General features: G+C 34.2%; 2 protein-coding genes and 1 pseudogene across 5 annotated transcripts; all 3 read right to left on the bottom strand.

The window, feature by feature from the left end:
- Window positions 1-1,172: 1,172 nt before the first annotated feature.
- Window positions 1,173-5,552, bottom strand: LOC146945542 (uncharacterized). 2 transcript variants are annotated; one of them, XM_085743873.1, is made up of 9 exons: window positions 5,393-5,551; window positions 5,193-5,281; window positions 4,716-4,776; window positions 2,903-3,082; window positions 2,569-2,660; window positions 2,417-2,481; window positions 2,208-2,310; window positions 1,616-1,729; window positions 1,173-1,526 (listed from the first exon to the last, which is right to left on the bottom strand). In XM_085743873.1, exons 1-9 carry the CDS (start codon window positions 5,505-5,507, stop codon window positions 1,395-1,397), a joined length of 951 nt encoding a protein of 316 aa, XP_085599999.1. In that variant the 5' UTR covers window positions 5,508-5,551; the 3' UTR covers window positions 1,173-1,394. The 2 variants fall into 2 exon arrangements, with proteins under 2 accessions (XP_085599999.1, XP_085599998.1); XM_085743872.1 differs by lacking the exon at window positions 4,716-4,776 and having other exon boundaries at window positions 5,132-5,281; window positions 5,393-5,552.
- A 4,100-nt stretch (window positions 5,553-9,652) lies between these two features.
- LOC146945540 (uncharacterized) lies at window positions 9,653-18,385 on the bottom strand. Of its 2 annotated transcripts, none has more exons than XM_085743867.1 (9): window positions 18,171-18,385; window positions 13,753-13,896; window positions 12,722-13,136; window positions 12,374-12,621; window positions 12,068-12,280; window positions 11,895-11,987; window positions 11,666-11,767; window positions 11,147-11,440; window positions 9,653-9,926 (listed from the first exon to the last, which is right to left on the bottom strand). In XM_085743867.1, exons 1-9 carry the CDS (start codon window positions 18,330-18,332, stop codon window positions 9,858-9,860), a joined length of 1,740 nt encoding a protein of 579 aa, XP_085599993.1. In that variant the 5' UTR covers window positions 18,333-18,385; the 3' UTR covers window positions 9,653-9,857. The 2 variants fall into 2 exon arrangements, with proteins under 2 accessions (XP_085599993.1, XP_085599994.1); XM_085743868.1 differs by having other exon boundaries at window positions 12,080-12,280; window positions 18,171-18,374.
- Window positions 14,101-16,178, bottom strand: LOC146945541 (uncharacterized; annotated as a pseudogene). Its single transcript, XR_015026420.1, has 4 exons — window positions 15,450-16,178; window positions 15,088-15,364; window positions 14,905-15,010; window positions 14,101-14,809 (listed from the first exon to the last, which is right to left on the bottom strand). The product of XR_015026420.1 is annotated as an uncharacterized LOC146945541 (transcript).
- Window positions 18,386-20,542: the final 2,157 nt, after the last annotated feature.

Genomic DNA, 20,542 nt, shown 5'->3' with positions numbered 1-20,542 from the left:
TAATCTATCAGTCATAACCTAATTGTTAGGTTTTTAGACATGTATTGGCTGTATTTTGTTAAAACTTTAGTTATAGCAAGAAATGAGACATAATGTCTTAACATGTTGGTACGACATCATAGCGTACCTTGATCCGCATTCTTGAAGATTTATCTTAAACATGAAGATTTTCATATAATATCTAAGGATTTGTTTCACGAGAAGAGTTGACCAAGATAGCGTGATTCTAGAAGCAGAGGAAGGCGGTTTATGCTTAACTTAGTCCTTAAGAATGTTGTTGCAACATTTAAGGAAACATCCGATCCGTTTCAATATATTTGTGTTGAAATATCGAGATTTCAGCTGATCTTTAGCCGAACTTATGCATCACGCACATTCTGCATTCAGTCTATATAAACGAAGAAATGATAATGTAGTTTGTAAAAAAAAAAATGATAAATCACGCACATTCTGCATTCAGTCTATATAAACGAAGAAATGATAATGTAGTTTGTAAAAAAAAAATTGATAATGTAGTAAATTCCTCTACAACTTCTATATAGTGTATGTAAATAGATTCATAGCTTAAATGAAATTATTGTAAAAAACAATAGCTTAAATGAAATTAACCAAATTTTAACGTAAAAACACTTAGATGAGATGATAAGAAATTCCTCTCCCTTTAACAAGAGGCCATGGTTTCAAATCCAGCAATGTTAAATCTCTTGAGGTAGAGTTTTAACACCACCTATTGTGGTTCTACCCCAATTTTTATAGTTAGGCGAGGAGAATATACTATTCACATCAAAAAATTAACCAAATTTTAATTGAATCATTTTGATTAAAGTTGATTAGAAAAAGTTAAGAAATTTAATTCAAATCTTCTGAACTAAAATAAGTTTCTTTAAATTTTTTCAAACACACCAAATTTTCTGTTTAAGTCTGCAAATGATTTTAGAATTCTCTTTGTTTAGACTTTAGATAACATGCGAAATAAGTATTTTTACGAATAAAATTTCTCAATGAAAATTCATTAAAAATTTTAAATTTCCTACACTTAATCCAAATTATAAAATTTATGTTGTTATATATTAAATAAACTTCAAAAAAAAAAAAAAAAAGATTAACCTACAAAGGTAGTTTGTCCAGCAATTTTGTTGAGTGATAGCAAAAACCAATGAACAAAAAGAAAATTGAAAACAAATGAAATGACTTTTTTATTTTTTGCACAATCCTTATTATCATGTGATTATTTGGATAGAAGACATAATAGATGCATTACAAGTTACACCTCCTCAAAGAAAAGCTCAGCAACCATGTAATAATCACTTAATTTCATCATAGCTACTGATATTCATGTTTGATAAAGTTGAGTTAAAAAAAGAGTTTGATCAAGTTTATGTCACTGCAGCCTTTTAAGCAGCTGCTTCTGCAGGAGAAGAGACTTTTTTGTTAACAAAAACAGGATCTCCCAATTTAAGGACTTTTCCATCCCCTTTAGCAGAAGAATCCTTCCAGTTCCACACTAAATTCTGACCAAAGTAGACCTACAGCACAAGCATTTCATGTGTCACATGAGATCAATAAAACCAAAGGGACATTCATTGAAAAGTTGATGACTGAGTATTAATCTCACCTTGTTTTTGTTTTTATCGCTATTTGGTCGCAAGACTTTGCCAGACCTAACTTTCATCAGAGTTTCAGTTGGTTCAGATCCACCAACCGCTGTCTCTTGATTGATTGTTGGTACCTTAACATAATAAGCATCATCAATGTTAGGACAGAACCCCCAGTTCAAATAGATAAATATACGAAAAAATTCAAACAATGAACACACAATGTTTAGTAGCAAATTTCGGCCAATCAAGTTTAGGGTTAATAGAGTACAACTTGTATATAAATACCACGGTCCAAGTTTTTTCTAGTGCAACTCGCGACCGGCCCACTAATCAGTAAGTATGAGCCATACTCAACAATTTATAATGCAAGTTGGATGCATAACTTGATTAAGAAATAACAGGAAAAAGTGGATTAGGATGTGTAATTTAAAAGGCTCAAAACATTATCCAATCTCTGCCTACATCACATGTTATTCAATCTATGCGTATTATGGCGGTACATGCATGTTAGAAACTAACATTGCTAGCTTAAGTTATGGTATACATGTTCCTATGGACCATACTATTGCGTATATGATATGTACGAAACTATAAAGCAGAACTCCTCACCTTACAGCGGGCGCACAGCTTGACACCCTGAAATGAAAACCTACTTATCTTGATATCTCTCCACAGGTCTTCAGAATATGGTTCACAACCTTCAACAAGGATACTGCACCACATAGCACCAAAATCTCAATTATGTGATCTAAACTAGGAACCAATACTATGAAATAATATAATTACAACACTACAAGAAGGCAAGGAAAAATTAATACTTGGGTCTGAAACGATTCATAGGTATCGGTTCCTCCAGATGCTCGTTTAGTGCATCCAATGATTCCTGAAAGCAATAAATAAATGACATATATAAAGTAAAGACTTATGTAAGTAAATTTAAACTTCATTTCCCAACTGCTACTGGACTGACCTGAGATACGAGTAAGAATGGATAACCATCGCTGAAAAAGGTCTGGTGCTGTCCCTCAACATAGTCAGGATCTACTTTTCTAACTTCTGAAGCTGCATTTAGATATATTACTCGAGAGTTATCGTGGTTATTTATGTCATGCATGTGTTTGACTGAATTTGTTTCACATTATATTAGACACATTTACTATATAAAAGAGTTAATCCAAGTAATTTGCATGTGTTCACGAAACTGTTGTTGTTCTTTACCAATCACTGACACGTCTAAAGTAACGCATAAAAATAGTTATCCTCATTATCGTATTCTTTAAGGCTTCATAATTTCAAAGACCTACCAGTATTGAACCGAACCAGTTTAGTAGGATTTCCTAAATAGTCTGAGAACCACTGTGATGCTTCGGCTCCCTCGTCCCAAGCAGAGCCAGTCCATTCCCACACTGTAATATCATCTGCTACTTCATACTGTTTGTTGTTCAAACAAACTTTGAGAGGTTCCATTCCAGGTGCTTTCAATACTGTAACATGAAGACAGAGACATTATTCGTTAACTAAACAAAGGAAGAAATGAAGAAAAGAAACCACGATCATGACAAATATGCAAATCAAATGTCCACCATGAGATCCAACATAATAGTCATTTGGGTTCCAACCCACAAGAGATACTTCATCCTTCACCCTTGGGGGATATTTTTGAGGTCAAGCTTGTTTGAATTGAATTTGCATTTGGCAAACTTTTAAATTAAATATTTTATTCAATAATAACTTATCACACGAGTTTACAGCAATAAGCACTTCCACATAAGTTGCTTTTCATAATTTTATCTTAAAAGCTTAGAGAAATAAGCTCAGAAAAAGTTACAGATTAACTGTAAGCTATTTCATAAACTCAATCAAACACTTGAATAAATGTATATGCCATATGATCCATCTATCTTACCACTTTTTTGCTACTTAATTAGTGCTGCATTGTCCACTTCTATAGTTTTTATGAAGGTTTCGATAATGACACAGAGGTGGAAGTTCTTTCATTACGTGCCACTACCCTGATATCATATGATATACCATATCCTCCACGGAACTGGGATATCTGTCTTTTATCACAAACAAAAGGCATCAATGTATTTTTGGTACCCACAAGATTATTTTTCTGGAGTTAGTCTCTTTTATCTATCTCCATTTATTTGAAGCTTAAATGACTAACAGAAACATACGTCACCAATGACCGGGAGACTAATGATGTCATGTGTGCAATGACAGCCAATGTGATGTAGATTAAGGATTCAAAATTACCTTCATCTTCTTGTAGACAGAAGGGTTAGCAGATCCAACTAAGTGGATACTTCACATCAATAACTTACCTTTATCTCCCTTGTTGCCCCACCCCTTCCCTACCTCCTCTAATACAGCTCATGTTTCATGTCATTGCACATGTGACATCAGTAATTCCTGATGTTCAATACTACCCTGAGTACTCTTTGCACACAACTATAAAGACGAATCCCTTTCAGGATCTAGACACATTTAAAGATTTACACTATCACAATGTGAATTTTTATATGCATGAGTTAGAAATCAAACCCACAACGGCTTAAAGAATGAAACTGCTCACAACTCATGCTATGCAATTAGGTTTTTATTATTCTTGAAGGAGTGCTCACAACACACTTTTTACCACATCATTTTTTATTGATTAAAATTCATATGTATCCGACCAAGTCATGTGGGTCCGTATAAATTTGGTGAACCAATCAAAAAGAAAGTGTTGTTAGTATTATTTTTGGATTTGAGGTATCCTTACAAAACAACTTGTAAGGTGAATTGTGTCACTCTTTATAAAAGAGATTCAAACATGATCTTTATACCGTGGTTTTTCACAACCAACTTCACACCAAAAAAAAAATCTACTTTTTCTGAAGAGCTTAGCCGAGTGGCAAAACTCACACTCAAATGCTGAAAAATGAAAAATTGTGAGTTCAAATCCACGACCCAACATATCAAATGTCTTTGCAACCTTTTACCGGTACTTACCGAGACACAGTCACACTATTTTATTTAAGTAAAATGAGAAACATGGGTGACAAGGAATAAAATAAATAAATAAAAAGCATGATATATTCTTTGGTGGGGGATTAAAAAAATGAAATATACCCATAAAGGAATCGGTGGTAGGTTCCCAGTGTTCATCAAAAGCTTCAGGTGGAAGTTCAACCTCAAAGAGATTCAGACACTATTTATAAAAGAGATTCAGACACGATCTTTATACCGTGGTTTTTTAACAACCAGCTTCAGACCAAAAAAAAAAAAATCTATTTTTTCTAAAGAGCTTAGCCTGGTGGCGAAACTCACACACTCAATTGCTGAAAAATAGAGAATTGTGAGTTCAAATCAGCGCCCCAACATATCAAATGTCTTTGCAACCTTTTACCATCTGAGTTAGCACTCACGGAGACACAGTCACACTATTTTATTGAAATAAAATGAGAAACATGAGTAACAATGAATAAAATAAATAAATAAAAAGCATGATATATTCTTTGGTGGAGCATAAAAAAAATGTAAAATACCCATAAAGGAATCAGTGGTAGGTTCCCAGTGTTCATCAAAAGCCTCAGGTGGAAGTTCAACCTCAACCAAAGCAAGTTTTGGTTCAACTCTTTGAGTGCATGCTCTTCCTTTTGAATTCACAACCACCCACTGGCGATCCCATCGAAGTCCTATCAAATAAATATATCGAAAAATAAAGTTTCAATCAAATTTAAATAAAAAAAAAAACATAGGAAGAATAAGAAGGAATATATATGAAGGAAAAAAGATATGGTACGTACCAGAAGGAGTGAGAGGAGCATGAGAAAGAGAAATTCCACGGCATGACTTAATTGGATAAATGAAAATGGCTGAAATTTTAGCTTCAACTATGGAAGTTGATGGTGCAGCTCCCATTGTTAGAAAAATGAAGCAACGCAAATGTAATGAAATAACTAGTTGCGTTTGCGTAAGTTTAACTTTAAAAAGCTGACTTGGTTCTAAACCACGAGGTGCCACATCAGACACGCAAGCAAACACACGTCACACCACATCTAAGGTGGTCCTCAATTTGCTTCAATTACATCGAAATATAAAAATAGAAGAGTTTGAAATCTTTCTTTCTTTTGTGTTAGGAAAAGCGTTTGAAATCTGAGGTTTAAGGAAATTTATGAAATAAATTATTTTCATATATATCCAATTAACAGTTGATGTCTTCCTTTATAGCAGAAACGACTTGTCTACTTGTCTGAATTTGGTTGTATTATTTCTTCCGTTCTTTATTTCGCAATTTATTTTTTAATTCTAGAGTGAAGTTTGTTAGACGACAAACCAACGCCGTTGCTTATGCTCTTGCACGAGAAACCACGTCTTTTAACTAGTCCCGCCGTTTATTATCATATTGTCAATGTCAAGTAAAATCAACATGCACTAGTTTCTATACATTGCATCGGAAAAATAATTCTCTTAATTTTTTTTCTATTGTAATTTCTTATATTAGTTAACCATATTTATTTATTTTTTCTAAAGTAATTCTTAAATAAGTTTTTGCAAGTTGTTTATAATAGTCAATATTTTACGTAAAAAAGATATTCAACGTTTTTTTTATGGGAAATCTTCAATGTTTTGTAAAAGTCAAATCAAATAGTAGTGTACTCCCTCCGTCCCAAATTGTATGACATTTTGGACATTTCACACATATTAAGAAATATAATTAATATTGTATGGAAAGAGATATTACGAGTTGTTTTACAAAAATAAAGATATAGGAAAAGTAACGTTAATATTTCACTGGTAATGTAAAGCGACATATAATTTGGGACAAATTTTTTTCCTAAAGTGACATACAATTTGGGACGGAGTGAGTATTTTTCTGCACTTATACCATCATAATGATTTTATGGGAAATGCTAACTTATGCCGTTGGAGCATAAGTTAAGAAGTCAAATTTAAAAGTTTTCTCTTAGAAATTGTGCATTTAATGTGTTAAAAGTTTCAAAGTTATATTTTCAAAATAAAATTTATTATTTTTAATTTTCATTTTAAGCTCATTAACTTGTGCCCTTAGGCAAAAGTTAGCATGTCCTAATTTTATTGTGTTCCTTGTACCAATTTTTTGTGTCCCCTTAAAAAAAACCTTACAAAAATTTATAATTAACTAACCGTTTATAATCTTTAAATGTGTTATAAATATTCACGCTACTCATTTATGAGTTTTTAATACTTATTTCGGTCCTATTTATAAAAAATATTTGACTTTTTTATTCATTGTATAAATGGTGTATTTGGTTTATATTCTAAACAAGATACATCAATTATTCAATGAATCTAAAAAGTCAATTTTTCTTATAAATAAAACCAGGGAGAGTAGTAATACTTAATAAACATTTAATCTATCTAATCCAGCATCATACGAAAAAATTAAATGGATTCTACTAACAACTTTATATCATTTATCACTAACGTTATATCTATGTATTTCAATATTTTAACAATATTTTAATTTTTTTTTACAACAAAAAAAACATAAAAAATTGTGGGTCCAGCAAAGAGAGAGAGTCCGCCATGAATCACGGGTGGTACCTCGTAGGATGCATTTAGTTTGAACCACCACCAATTAGATCGGTCCAACTTAGACCATTTATTTTCAACTTTAGATTAAATCATCCACCAAATCTTATTATGCACCATCCACACTAAATTTGACCCATAAAATTTCTCTCTCTCATTCTCTCTTTTGTCTTTAGCAATACAATTTGACCCATAAAATCCATCAATGTTTAAAATTAGATCCATAAAATCACACCAAGTTGGATTTATCTTTCAATGAATGGATTAGAGTTGGACCTATCATGTTTAAAATCTCAAATTGGATTAAATTTAACGTGGATAGATCATAGTAAGATTTGGTGGGAATGTTTAATCTAATGGTAGAAAAAAAGTGGTCTAAGTTGGATCATTCTAATTGGTGGTCCAAAGTATATTTACCCTAATCTCGTAATTTATATTTTAACTTTACACTTTGAGATTTTTCATATTAATTCCATTATCACTCAATAGATTTCAACTATTTGTAGCGAGTACGGTTGAACTTGTGGAAAATACATTTTTTTCGTTCATCTCACATATTTTACACTCATGTGATCGAACCATCTATCACCTTGTACCTTATTTCAACTCTTCCACAACCAATCTTAGTCCACAAGTGAAGGTCTATGTTCATTTGACTTCTCCTCCATCAATTGGTACAACTCTACAATTTATGGTTAAAAAAAATGAGGACATAGTAAAAAAGGACAATTTTGAAGTTGGTTCAAGGAGACTTAACTTAAAATCATAAATTAGTTGGGTAGATAAAGTATCAAACATTCACATTGAAGATTTTGGATAAATTTATAAATGGATAAATAGAAGATTTTGCAAGGGTATTTGGAAGATTTTGATATGTGTTTCACACAAATCGGAGTTTCGGTCAATATGTTTCACATAACATATTGAATTGTGGACAAATTCAGAAAAAGTTTGTTGGACAACTAATTTGCATCGGAATCTTTTTTTTTTCTTTTCCATCAACACTGCTACTTCTCTTCGTTCATGCCTCTTCAGTTTCTTTTGAAGTGATGCTACAATAACCACTTTCTTTTCTTTTATTTGAACTAGTAACTTAATGTTAATCACTAGTTCAAATAAATATGCAAGAATAATCACTACAAGTATACATACACATAAAAGTAATCATAATATTGCTGATATATACAAGTTTAATCTTTTCTAATAAAGAGAAAGGTTGTTCCATCTTATTATGAAAATGTCTCCTATTGCGATCCTTCCAAATAATAAAAAGAACTAAAATTCAAATTATTTTAAAAGTCAAAGGAGACTTGTTGGAGAAGCCCTCAAGACCTCCAAACTAAGTAAAATGCTCATTCGCCACTCACAGGCCTCACCATTTAACCATGTGTCCTTCCAAAACAAAGTAGAAGCCCCATCCCCCACCCATCTAATAATATTATCTGACAACCACCTATCATCTAACAAACCACCCCCCATTTGAATGTGATGCAAGGGTTGCAACCACACTGAACCCCCTCAGCTACCAAACACATAACACCCCCTGCATAAAACACATTATACCACTAGTTCCCACTACTACAAAAAGCAAAATTAGAGAGGGAAATTAGTGACGGAAAAAATAAAATCCCTCATAAATTTCTTGGTCGCAAAATTTAGTGACGGAATTTGAGAGGGATTTCATGTTTTCCCTCACTAAATTTCCCTCACTAATTTTTGTTTTTTTAGTAGTGTCCCCTGATCTCCTCCAACATCCTCCACACCCATTTATCAAGTAAGATAAATTTAACTCCTTCAGCCTCCTCACCTGCAAACCTCCATTCTCCAACTGTTTCATTCGGGGTTTCATTTTTTTGGGGAGCATGTTGATACGACAACACCCTTTTATTGGATTCTTCACATTACCCCCAGGTTGTGATGTTTTCCTGAGTGTCGCCCAACACACATCAAATTTCATTTCTTCATTTACCAAAGAAGTATTCCACTAGCTTTTCAAATTCACTACAAGAAAAACTGCATTTTGCGACTTTTAAAAACGCTGATTGCGACTGTTAGAATGGTCGCAAATGTACATTTGCGACTGTTCCCAAACAGTCACATTTGTTGGGGTCGAAACTGTCTTTTGCGACCCTTCGTGGAACAGCCGCTCCAACAGCCGCAAAGGTGCTGCGACAGTTGCTAACAGTCGCAAATGAGGAGATTTATATGGAATTTAAGGGACTTGCGACATTTGCTAACAGTCGCAAATGTCTAATAAAAAATTTATTTTATTATGGCTGCGACTGTTTGAACAGCCGCAAATGTATATATATTTTTTTTTAAATCACAAATGCGACTGTTTGAACAGCCGCAAATGTATATATATTTTTTTTTTAAAATCACAAATGCGACTGTTTGAACAGCCGCAAATGTTTTTTTTTTTTTTTTGTAAATCACAAATTTATTTATTTTTGAAATTGATATGCCCTGATTTAGAATTTTTTTCTCTACAATTTGAAGACAATCTCAAAATATATTACTAAAGACTTAAAATGCAAAATATACATAATTCAAGAGTAAGAAGTTTGATCCATACATCAACTTAACTAAAACAAAAAATATATAGTACCAAGTTTAAACATTCAAAAAACCGAAACACTAGTGACTGAACATTCAAAACAGCTGTAGCAAAATTAGAAGTTCCCTAGTGATGTTGCTTCAATGATCCTCAAGACGGTGGCTAGACTCAGATGAATGTCTACCATCTCTTCTTTCTAAATTTGTTGGCTGAAAAGAAGAAGAAAAAATATAAGACAGTGATCAGCAAATATGCCTAGTGATTGTGTCTTGAAAACAACCAAAAACTTTCAAGGATCTTATAAATGCTAGTTGAGGCATAAGTGTAGCAAATACATAACCTGAATATGCACGTATTATCTAGTAAAAGTTTCAATTCCATATTATCAGAGAGGACTTGCACCTAAACTTGGATTGTCTTAGATTTACAATCTTCAACAAATGCAATAATAGAACAACACTATTTAAAAGCATTGAAATAATAAATAACTAAAAAAGGCATAAAAATCATTAAGACAGGTGTACCAATTTACTAACTTTTGTCTATACACATAGGTTAACTTTTCCTCATCAATGAACCAACATTATGGCAATAAGGAATTTTTTGTATTCAACCAGGTTGCTCTAAGCCCTGATATTCATGAACATTAGGCTTGAGTAAGCTGGTTTCTCCAACTCACCAAACAGTAAATTTCTAAGTGTGTGTATTTGGAATAGGTTTTGCTCACAAAGACCAAACCTCAAAACATGATAAAAGAACAAAGCCAAAGAAACATTAATATCAGAAATTGGATTCGCCAAACCCAACTTGGGAAGATGTTACTAGTATACAAAATCAGCATATCTAAAGAGTTACCTAACTTGCATTGTTCCAAACTATAGTACATTCATACCTACCTTCTAAATTTTCAATTTCTGCATTTGTATTTCCTATTAGGCAGTAATAACAGCCAGAATATTGTAAATCAGCGGCAAAATAAAGCACCGGGTTTTATATGTGTATAAGATGGTAAATCAGCCAGAATATTGTAGGCTAGTCTTATATGTGTATAAGATGGCAAACTTAAGAAAATTAAGATGGATAGCCCTCAAATCTTAAACTTGAGTTGTTTTGGTATATTAATCAATCCAAGTGAGGAATTAAACAATACTGCAAGCAGTATGGTTCACTGCAGGCAGTAGTGATACATTCACTCTTTCAACATGTACCCGAACATAAATGCATGCACAATCAGTCATTCATAAAATCAGTCATTCATAAAACCTATTGTCTAAAACAGAGAAGCTGAACTATGTATGCCGAGGAATATAAAATCAGGCATTCATAAAACTTCGCTTTAGGTCCACTCAGGCAGTTGATTTAGGATCGATTATATATACTATCAACAGTCATAGCAGTGATGTTTGTGCAATAGTTTGGTAAAAGTTACCTCTTTGTCTCTAGAATTTTGGTCAAGCATTTGCATTAATAAGGCAACTTGCGCCTTCAAGACATCAACTTCTGAAGCCTTCTCCTTAAGAGAATCAATCTCGGCTTGCATTTTCAACATTTTCTCATTAGCCTCGATGGAAGACGAGGCTAATCTAGTAGAGCGACTAGAGATTCGAGATGGTGTTATGCCAAGCCCCATAGAACGGACATATCCAGCATGTTCCTTTCCAAACACATTGGCAAATGCTTCATTCTCACATTGAGTGTTTTGCATTTCAACTTGCAATAGTTCCTGCATATACAACAGTTCATGAAACAACTAAATAAAAAAAAAAACATCAACAAACTTTGACAGTGATAATGTCAAGCATTTGATAAATTAAACAAAACATAAACTTTCAATGTTATGACCTCTTTAGGCAATAATACAGTGATAATGTCAAACATTTAATTTTAGGCGAGCTATGAGGTATTATGACCTCTTTTTCAATTGTGCAAAAAAGAAATTGTCACTTACAGCTTTTTCCCTTGCATATTCATTGACAAATTTTCCCTTGGCATCTTTATGCGAAACAGCATACATATCTCCCCTGCTATATTCTCGACCATTTCTCAATTCCTACAAGTACGCATATATGATAATTACTTGTTCATTTCTAAACAATCTTATAATGTACGTCCAGATGAGATTGCATACACAGAAAAATAACATATCAAAGATAAACTCATCTTTGAGTGAACCATACCAACTCATCTTTTCTGATCGCAAGCGAGTCAGTTCCTAGTGTATGAGGAGTTTTTTGCATTTTCCTACTTCTTGCATTTTTTTGTGCAATCGCCTGCATTAATTGAAACAATAATTTTTATACACGCATCAGTTAAAAGCTTAAAAAAAAAAACAAATGAAACTATAATTTACCACTTGTTCAGCCTTCCTCCTAAAATTGACAAAAACAGCCCAATGATCTGGGTGAATAAAACTTGGACGATTTTTTTTGAGATTCTCCTCTAATGTGAGTTCCCATTTGTAATGTTTCTTAAACAATCGAGACTTTCCATCCTTCCATTTCTTTCCAAGGCTAGAGATAACATATTTTTTATGGTCTCCATCATCATCAACAACAAACTTTGACTTGCAACATAAACATAAACATAAAAAAGCAAATTGTTAGTTAACACAAAAAACAAGAAAAATCATATATATTCAAATGTATATCAATTATACCTTTACTTTGTTATCATAAAACTCAGTTTTCTTTTCCTTTAAAATTGAAGCATCCCATCTTTCAACCATTATCGGGAAATCTTTAAATTGCCTTGCCAATTGGCCCAAATAATTTGCTAACAATTTAGCAGATTGCCCCACCGGTTGAGGAACATCATTCCATCGAGTCATTATCCTGGTTCCATTTGGAGATTCTTCAAGCACATCTGCCACTGTTAAACGTCTCCTTGAAATATGACCCGCCACATCTAACAAATAACAGCATAAGTTAACCATTTAAAACAATCAATAACAACACCAACAGGAGAAAAAACACAGCCCCACAAATAGGAACACTAGATTACATACTTATAACATCAACCTCCCAGTATCTTGGTTTCTTTTTATCAGTAATGTTCAGCTCTTCATCTACATCTTCATCTACATCATCATCATCATCATCATCTACATCATCATCTACATAATCATCTACATCATCATCTCCAGAGCCAAGGTATGGACTATCATGTGTAGGTGTCACATGTGTAGGTGAAGGTGTCACATGTGTAGGCGATGGAGGTGTCTCATGTGTGGGTGGTGGATCTGTAACATGATCATGCGGTGAAGGTGTCACATGTGTAGGCTGTGAAGCTGCATGTGGTAAACCTTGTGAACGGAGGCGCTTCTTATTGGCTGCATGTGGTAAACCTTGTGAACGGAGGCGCTTTTTATTGGCTGCCTCAAGAGCTCCGGGTTGTACAAACTTTGATTTTCCATTCGCAACCTAAAGAAAGAATTCCAATATTTATACATGAAAGCTCTAGACAATATATAGCCAATATTCAAGCAGCTATTGTTCTGAATACATGTGTTTTCTCCACAGTTTGACAGTTCTATCCACATAAAAAGACATAACATCCTTGTCTGTTAAAACATAAATTTGTCATGTCAATTTCTATACTTGTTTTTGTATTGTTTAAATGAAAGTGAATTAACATAATTGTTTTTTTCCTACATAAAAACTAAATTGAAAACGGACATACATAATTACGTCCTTAGTGGTAAATTTATGTTATGTACACAGTGGTAAATCTGAGTATTGAGATTGTCTCAATTGTCTATCTCATTTTATAAATTTTATTTTAATAACCATAATCTTTCGTAAATATACTAAGCTTGTGTTTATTTTCACGGCAAAATAACCTATAACGTGCGTTTGGGCTGAAGCTTGAAAATATAGCTTCGTAATATCACGTACAAGTTGACATTCGGACACGAAAGATAGTGAGACTGACGTGGAACCAGATGAAGCATAAACTCTTCAATTTTCAAAGTTAGAGAATCTACTTTCTCGTGTCACGCAGTAAATTTGCATACAGAATAGCAAAGGATAAACTAACCTTTTTTGATGAACGTTTTGAAGTGGCAGAATAGGATTTTGCAAGTTCTTGAGAGATAATTGGAATCTTTAGATCCACCATCTTTTTTTTAAGTTCTGCCATTCTTTCGAACTTTGCTTGCTCGTATGGTGTCATGTTTTTACACTGCAAGATTGATGATAAACAAGTCAGAACGATGCAAATAGCTAAGCAAAGTAGGATAAAGAAAAACTAGCAACAAGAGGAAAAAGACAAGTAAAAATAACAATCACAAGTAAAATGTAAAAATAACAATCTCAAGTAAAAGAAAAACTAGCAAAAGTAACACTTCATTGCATTAATTGTATAACAATCACAAGTACATCGGGGTTACAACAACTATATAGACTTCTATATAGACTTCTTAGCAATCAAGTTCAACTAGACTTCTTTAACAATCATCATCATCTGTAGTCGGTCTTGCTAATTGTATATGTGTGGTATCATTAGAGAATATTTGTTCTAAATTTTGTGATGGGTATGGCTCAATGGGGGCCATAATTTCATCATTTCCACCCATGTCATACAAGTCTCTTGGCTTCAAATGAACAGGTATACTCCATCCTTCTTCCTTCTCATCATCCACATAATAAACCATTTGAGCTTCTGACGCTGTAATGAATGGCTCATCATCTTCATGTTGTCCGGTATGTGTTAATCTTGTAAAGTTTATAGACTTAAAACCCAACTTATCTATTTTAATGCTTCTTGGGTTTGTGGTATTAGCCCATTCACATTTAAACATTGGCACTGTGAAGCCATCATACCGAAGCTCAATGATGTCTATTAATCTTCCATAGCAAGGCACCCCTCCAAATCTCATTTGGGCATCATTATTGCTTGAATAACTTCGTGTCCCAAACACGCCAAAAACTCCACAGTTTTGTGTTTTTAATAACTCGTCTCGCGCCTTTGTTCGAAATTTGAATCCATTGACATTGTATGCAGTGAACCTTCTTACTTTATCAAAAGGACCTTGAGCAAGACTAATGAGAACATCTTTATCTGGTCCATCAATGGTGTCAAGATTGTTGCAAATCTAAACACCATAAAACATACAGTTAGTCACATTCTTATTCTTAAAAGCACATACAAGCAAACTCTGTGAACCTAAATGGGTTTATGAACACTAACACGATTGAAGAACCAACGAGCAAACTCTTTATGAACCTTCTTGTCTACCTCAGAAGTAGTCCTTGCACTACTCCTTAGCTGACTTCGTATCATACTTCTGTACTCCCTATTTGGTTATTTCATATTAGATGTAAAAATTTGAAAAGTAGTAAAATAGTTTTTTAATGTGATAAAATTACTTACATTAGATAGTCCTCAACTACAGGGCAGTTTGTTAAAACATGTCTATGAGCTTGTAACTTTTCAATCGGTGTAAGAGTGTAACGTGAAGATCCACCAATAGGTTTTCCAACTCTAGGAAATAATTCGGCTACACGCGGGTCAATTTGTACATCATTAATAGGCTCATCCTAGATACCTTGAACCGTATGTAAGAATCTCATGTATGATGTACCCTTCTGCAATAGACCCTTCTGGTTGTGCTTTATTACGTACATATTTCTTAAGTTTTCCTAAGTACCTATAAATTGAACCACAATAATATTATTTTCAATAACTTTACAAACTACTAAATTATTGAAGGAATGAAATCCGACATAATTTACCTTTCGACAGGATACATCCATCGATACTGAACGGGACCTCCAAGTTTAACTTCTTCAACAAGGTGAACAACCAAGTGAACCATGACAGTGAAGAATGATGGAGGAAATATCATTTCCATGTGGCATAAAGTGAGGATAATTTGGTTTTGCATTTTTTCCAAATCTTCAACATTCAATACTTTACCACATAATTGTCTAAAGAATGAGCACAACTCGATCAATACTGCTGAAACTTCAGTAGGTAATGTTGTCCGAATGGCTAATGGTAGAAGTTGTTCCATCAATATGTGGCCATCATGACTCTTCAACGTTCCTTTCAACTTAAGAGCTTCCAAGTCAATGCATCTAGAAATGTTGCTTGAATAACCATCAGGCACTGTGATATTCTTTAAAATTGTTAAAAATTCCCTCTTACTTTGACCAGTCAAAGTAAAAATTGCCGGAGAAATTTTTCCATTTTCATTGCACCAAAGGTCAGATCTTATGCCCATAGCTTCAAGGTCTCTTCGAGCATCAACATGGTCTTTACTCTTTGAACTATCGTTAAGCAAAGTATATATGATATTATCCAACACATTTTTCTCGATATGCATCGGGTCAAGATTATGACGCAGAAGATTGTCCTTCCAATATGGAAGTTCAAAGAATATGCTTTTCTTCTTCCAAATTGGAGGGTCATCTTCTGTAGATTGCCTCTTGCCTGTCCTTTTTTTCCTTTTTTTCTGGTTTGGAGGGTCACCTTGTGTAGGTTGTTTCTTGCCTTTTTTTTTTTCCCAACCCTGCTTTCTTTGGCTTTTTACCAAAAATGACCTTTATGTTTTGAACCTGTTGAAGAACTTGATGTCCAGATAACGTTACCGGTGGACTACGCATTTCTTGCTCACCATCAAAGCGAACCTTGTTCAATCTAAATCTGTGTCTCTGATGAAGGTAACGACGATGACCCACGAAACACCATTTATTGCTATTTTTAAGACGACAAGGTTTAGTGTCAGTGTTGCACGAAGGACATGCAAAACCGGTGTATGTGTTCCAACCAGAAAGCATACCTAACCCCGGAAAGTCACTAATCGTCCACATCAAGGTTGCGTGTAATGTGAACACCTCTTTCTTAAAAGAATCATATGTATCCACACCAGTTGTCCATAACTCCTTCAACTCCTTGACTAGAGGTTGTAAGTAGACATCGATGTCATTTCCTGACGAATATTTACCAGGAATTATCATTGACATTATAAAAGATGTATCTTTCATGCACACCCATGGAGGAGTGTTGTATGGGATGAGCACAACTGGCCAAATGCTATAATTTGAACTCATTATACCAAATGGATTAAAGCCGTCACTAGCTAATGCAAGACGCAAGTTTCGCGGATCTGATGCAAACCAACTGTGTTTCAGGTCAAATTGTTTCCAAGCTTCAGAATCTCTAGGATGCCTCATCATTCCATCGTTGTTATTATCAACTGCATGCCATCTCATATCCTCGGCAGTCTTTGATGAAGAAAACAGTCTTTTCAATCGAGGTTTTAATGGAAAATAACGAAGAACTTTTGCAGGAACTTTTTTCCTATTATTGACAACACAATCCTTTTCCCCTGATTTCCATTTTGAAGTGTTACAAATTTTACAGGTCTCCCTGTCTTCGTCTTCACCCCAATAAAGCATACAATCGTTGGGACATGCAGGTATCTTCACATAATTCATACCGAGTTTTGTACTGTCTTCGTCTTCACCCCAATAAAGCATACAATCGTTGGGACATGCAGGTATCTTCACATAATTCATACCGAGTTTTGTAATTGTTTTCTTTGCTTCATAGAACGAACTTGGAATACTTGCAAATTCAAATGCATCCTTTAATAGCTCTAAAATCATTGTCAACGACTTATCACTCAACCCACACAAACACTTGATGTGATACAACTTTAACAAAAAAGACAATCTTGAATATCTTGTACACCCTTCATACAAGGGTTGTTCTCCATCTCTAGTTAATTCATAGAATTCTTTGGCTTCATTCCTTTCTTCGCTTACACTTGGAATCACATCTTCATCTCGATCAATCTCTACATTTGATGTAATGGGTACCTCATTTGTCTGATCCCTATCAACTCCAAACGCATCATTGATCATGTTTTGAATAGAATCTTCAACAACCACCGTGTCTTGAACTATATTTGGAATAGTACTAGTTGAGACACTACTAGTTTCTCCTAAGGACTCCCCATGATGCAGCCAAACAGTGTACCCCGTTGGAAATGGTGACCACTTTAGGTGGTCTAACATTACACTCCTACTTTGCGGTTTTTTGAAACGGCAAACTCTACAGGGGCATATTACTTCACCATTTTCCACTACGTCTTTAAAAGCAAAATTAATAAATTCCACTATCCCTTTCTTGTATGCAGCCGACGTTTGTGGCTTCATAATCCATGACTTATCCATTGCTTTAAATATAAAATATGGATAACAATAAGTTGATATATTGACAAATATATTCACTTAAACATAAACATGTCAAAACAATACAAATATTCATGAAAAGTGATTCACACAACCAACTAAAAAAGTTAAGTGTACCAAACAGAAGCAAATCGATAAGACATAATCTATATTCCCATTTTACAACATAATGAATAACAATTCCAGCAATAACATCGAAAAAATGTGCAAACTTAACGGTCGAAGATAAAAAAACATGAGGGAACAAAGACTTACATAAACAGCGGCAGACTTAAAAAACCAATAGCGCGCAGAACAGAGAGCGACACAAAAGGAAGTAGGCACAAACAGAGCAGATGGCAAAGCGACACAATATGCACGTAACAGATCAGACCTGTTGTGAATCTGTTGTAAGCATTTTGTTAGTAGAGTTAACATGTATATAAATAACACCAATAAAATATAAAATAGCAGACATATAACTCATAATCAACAGCCTCATATATTTCTTCAGTAAGTCATTCCCAATAACTTTCATATATTGCCTCCATGCTGGCTGTTTATCCTTGAAACACACCGTTTCACTAACAATTTTTTTAAAATATAAATGAATAAAGAGTAGAGGCCAGTTCCCATTTGCAGTGTTAAATGGCCTCAGGATGTAATTATAACCTTAAAGGTAGAGGCCTCACAACTTTTCTGATCAATGATCACAGAGGGAAGCTAAGCTAGGACTAGTACTTGGTTTCAGCTGACAAAACAATGTGAATAATTATCTCTTGTTTTTCCATCAAGGAAGGGAAAATGAAAAATATTTACAATTGCGAAAAATGCCTATTGTTATAAATGTCACTAATCAATGTAAGTATCTCGCAGCTGCAGGTTTATAGTCCATTGAAGCTAAAAGTAACATGCAAAAAAACATATTCTGTGCAAGGAATTGTGAGGCCACCCATTGGATGATCGTATCCGAATTCTTCCTCTGCTCGACTCAGCAAGTATTGAAACGAAGTTTGCGTTACTTAAAATACATTGCGACTTTACTCAACCTGTTTTGTTTATACTTTGTGACTGTGTGTGTATCCTGTTTTGTTTATACTTTGTGACTGTGTGTGTATATACATTGTGGATTTCTCGTCCATATAAGGATTTGTTTGACACTGACACATTTGATCAGATTAAATTATCCTCTTAATTAGGATGTAATTTCTAAGAATATTATTCTCAAAAACATGTGATCAGACACATGTGAAATGAGTTAAATGAGTTAAATTATTGAACTTGACTCAAAAACACTAAATGGAGCTGGAAAATTAACGTGAACTATTTAGGGTTAAATATACAAACACACATATTTAAGTTATACTCCGAGTCAATATATACAAACACACAATTTCAGAAGCTGTGGTAAAGACAAAACACACAATTTCTTTATCTTAAAATTTCTATTTTATCTGAATGACACCCCAAATTACCAAAAAAAAAAAGAAACTAAGAAACACAACAGCTAAAATCACCGTTTGAGTGAGCACCACCAAACATCAAATGACCCAGATTCCCAGTCAAAATCGATGCTAAAATAATGAGATGCTAAAATAATGAGAAGGATTGGGAACAAAGAGTGAGTGAGCACCTTTTGAGCACCGTTTGAGTTCCGATTGAGTGAGTGAGTTCCGATTGCACAGATTGAGTTCCGATTGTGATTGAGTGAGTGCACAGATTCTGAGGGTTTTAGGTGAGAACCGATTGTGATTTTGAGGGTTAGGTTTTGTGATTCTCACGTTAGGTTTTGGGGGTTAGTTTTTGTCATGTTAGGTTTTTGAGTGAGAAACCAATTGATTCAACAACGTGAGAGTGAGATGGAGTTCAGCAACGTGAGAGTGAGAGTTTTCTCAAATCGATGGAGTTCAGCAACGTGAGATGGACAGGTTAATCGATTTGAGATGGAGTTAATCGATTAAACATACCCAGTGAGAGTGAGATTTGCCAGGACATGTTAATCGATTTGAGAGTGCTATGATTTGAGAGTTTTTTTTTTTCGTTTTTTGGTAGAAAGAGACTGAGAGTGAGATTCCAATTTGGGGTTTTGGGAAAGTGAGAAAGGGGGGAACTAAAATTTGGTAAAGCGGGGAATGAAAATATACAACGCGCCTTCTTTAATTAACCAAAAAAATTTGCGACGGTTCACCCTAACAGCCGCAACTACTGTTGCAAAAATGCCCTTTGAGGCAGTTGCAACTTAAGGGTCGCAGATGAAGTGTCGCAATTTGCAGTTTTTCTTGTAGTGATTTCAGAGGGTTCATTTCAGAATCATCATTAGCATTCTTTTTCAATTTCCTCAACTATTAGTGCATTCTAGTGCTCATTAGGGCTGTTTGTTGTATTAGCACCGAAAGTAGCCTTCTGGTTATCTGTAAACTGCTTGAACAGATGACCTAGTTGTACCTTGATGTTCATGAGTGAGGAATCAATATTCTTTTGATAGGTCAAGTTTTGGTGCATGAATTTGTCAAGGGTTTCCTCAAGCTTTGTGGTTCTAACTTCAAATGAATTAGGTTGATGTTGATGATTGTTTTGTTGTTGTTGATACGAAAGCTATTGTTTGGGGTAATCGAATTCGTTTCCATTGTTGACAAATTTTGTTTCCA

The sequence above is a fragment of the Medicago sativa genome, chromosome 2 (assembly GCF_051527215.1).
Source record: "Medicago sativa cultivar Bolivia chromosome 2, Bolivia_mono, whole genome shotgun sequence".
In the NCBI taxonomy this organism is placed as follows: Eukaryota; Viridiplantae; Streptophyta; class Magnoliopsida; order Fabales; family Fabaceae; genus Medicago; species Medicago sativa.
This window is presented reverse-complemented; position numbering and strand designations above follow the sequence as displayed.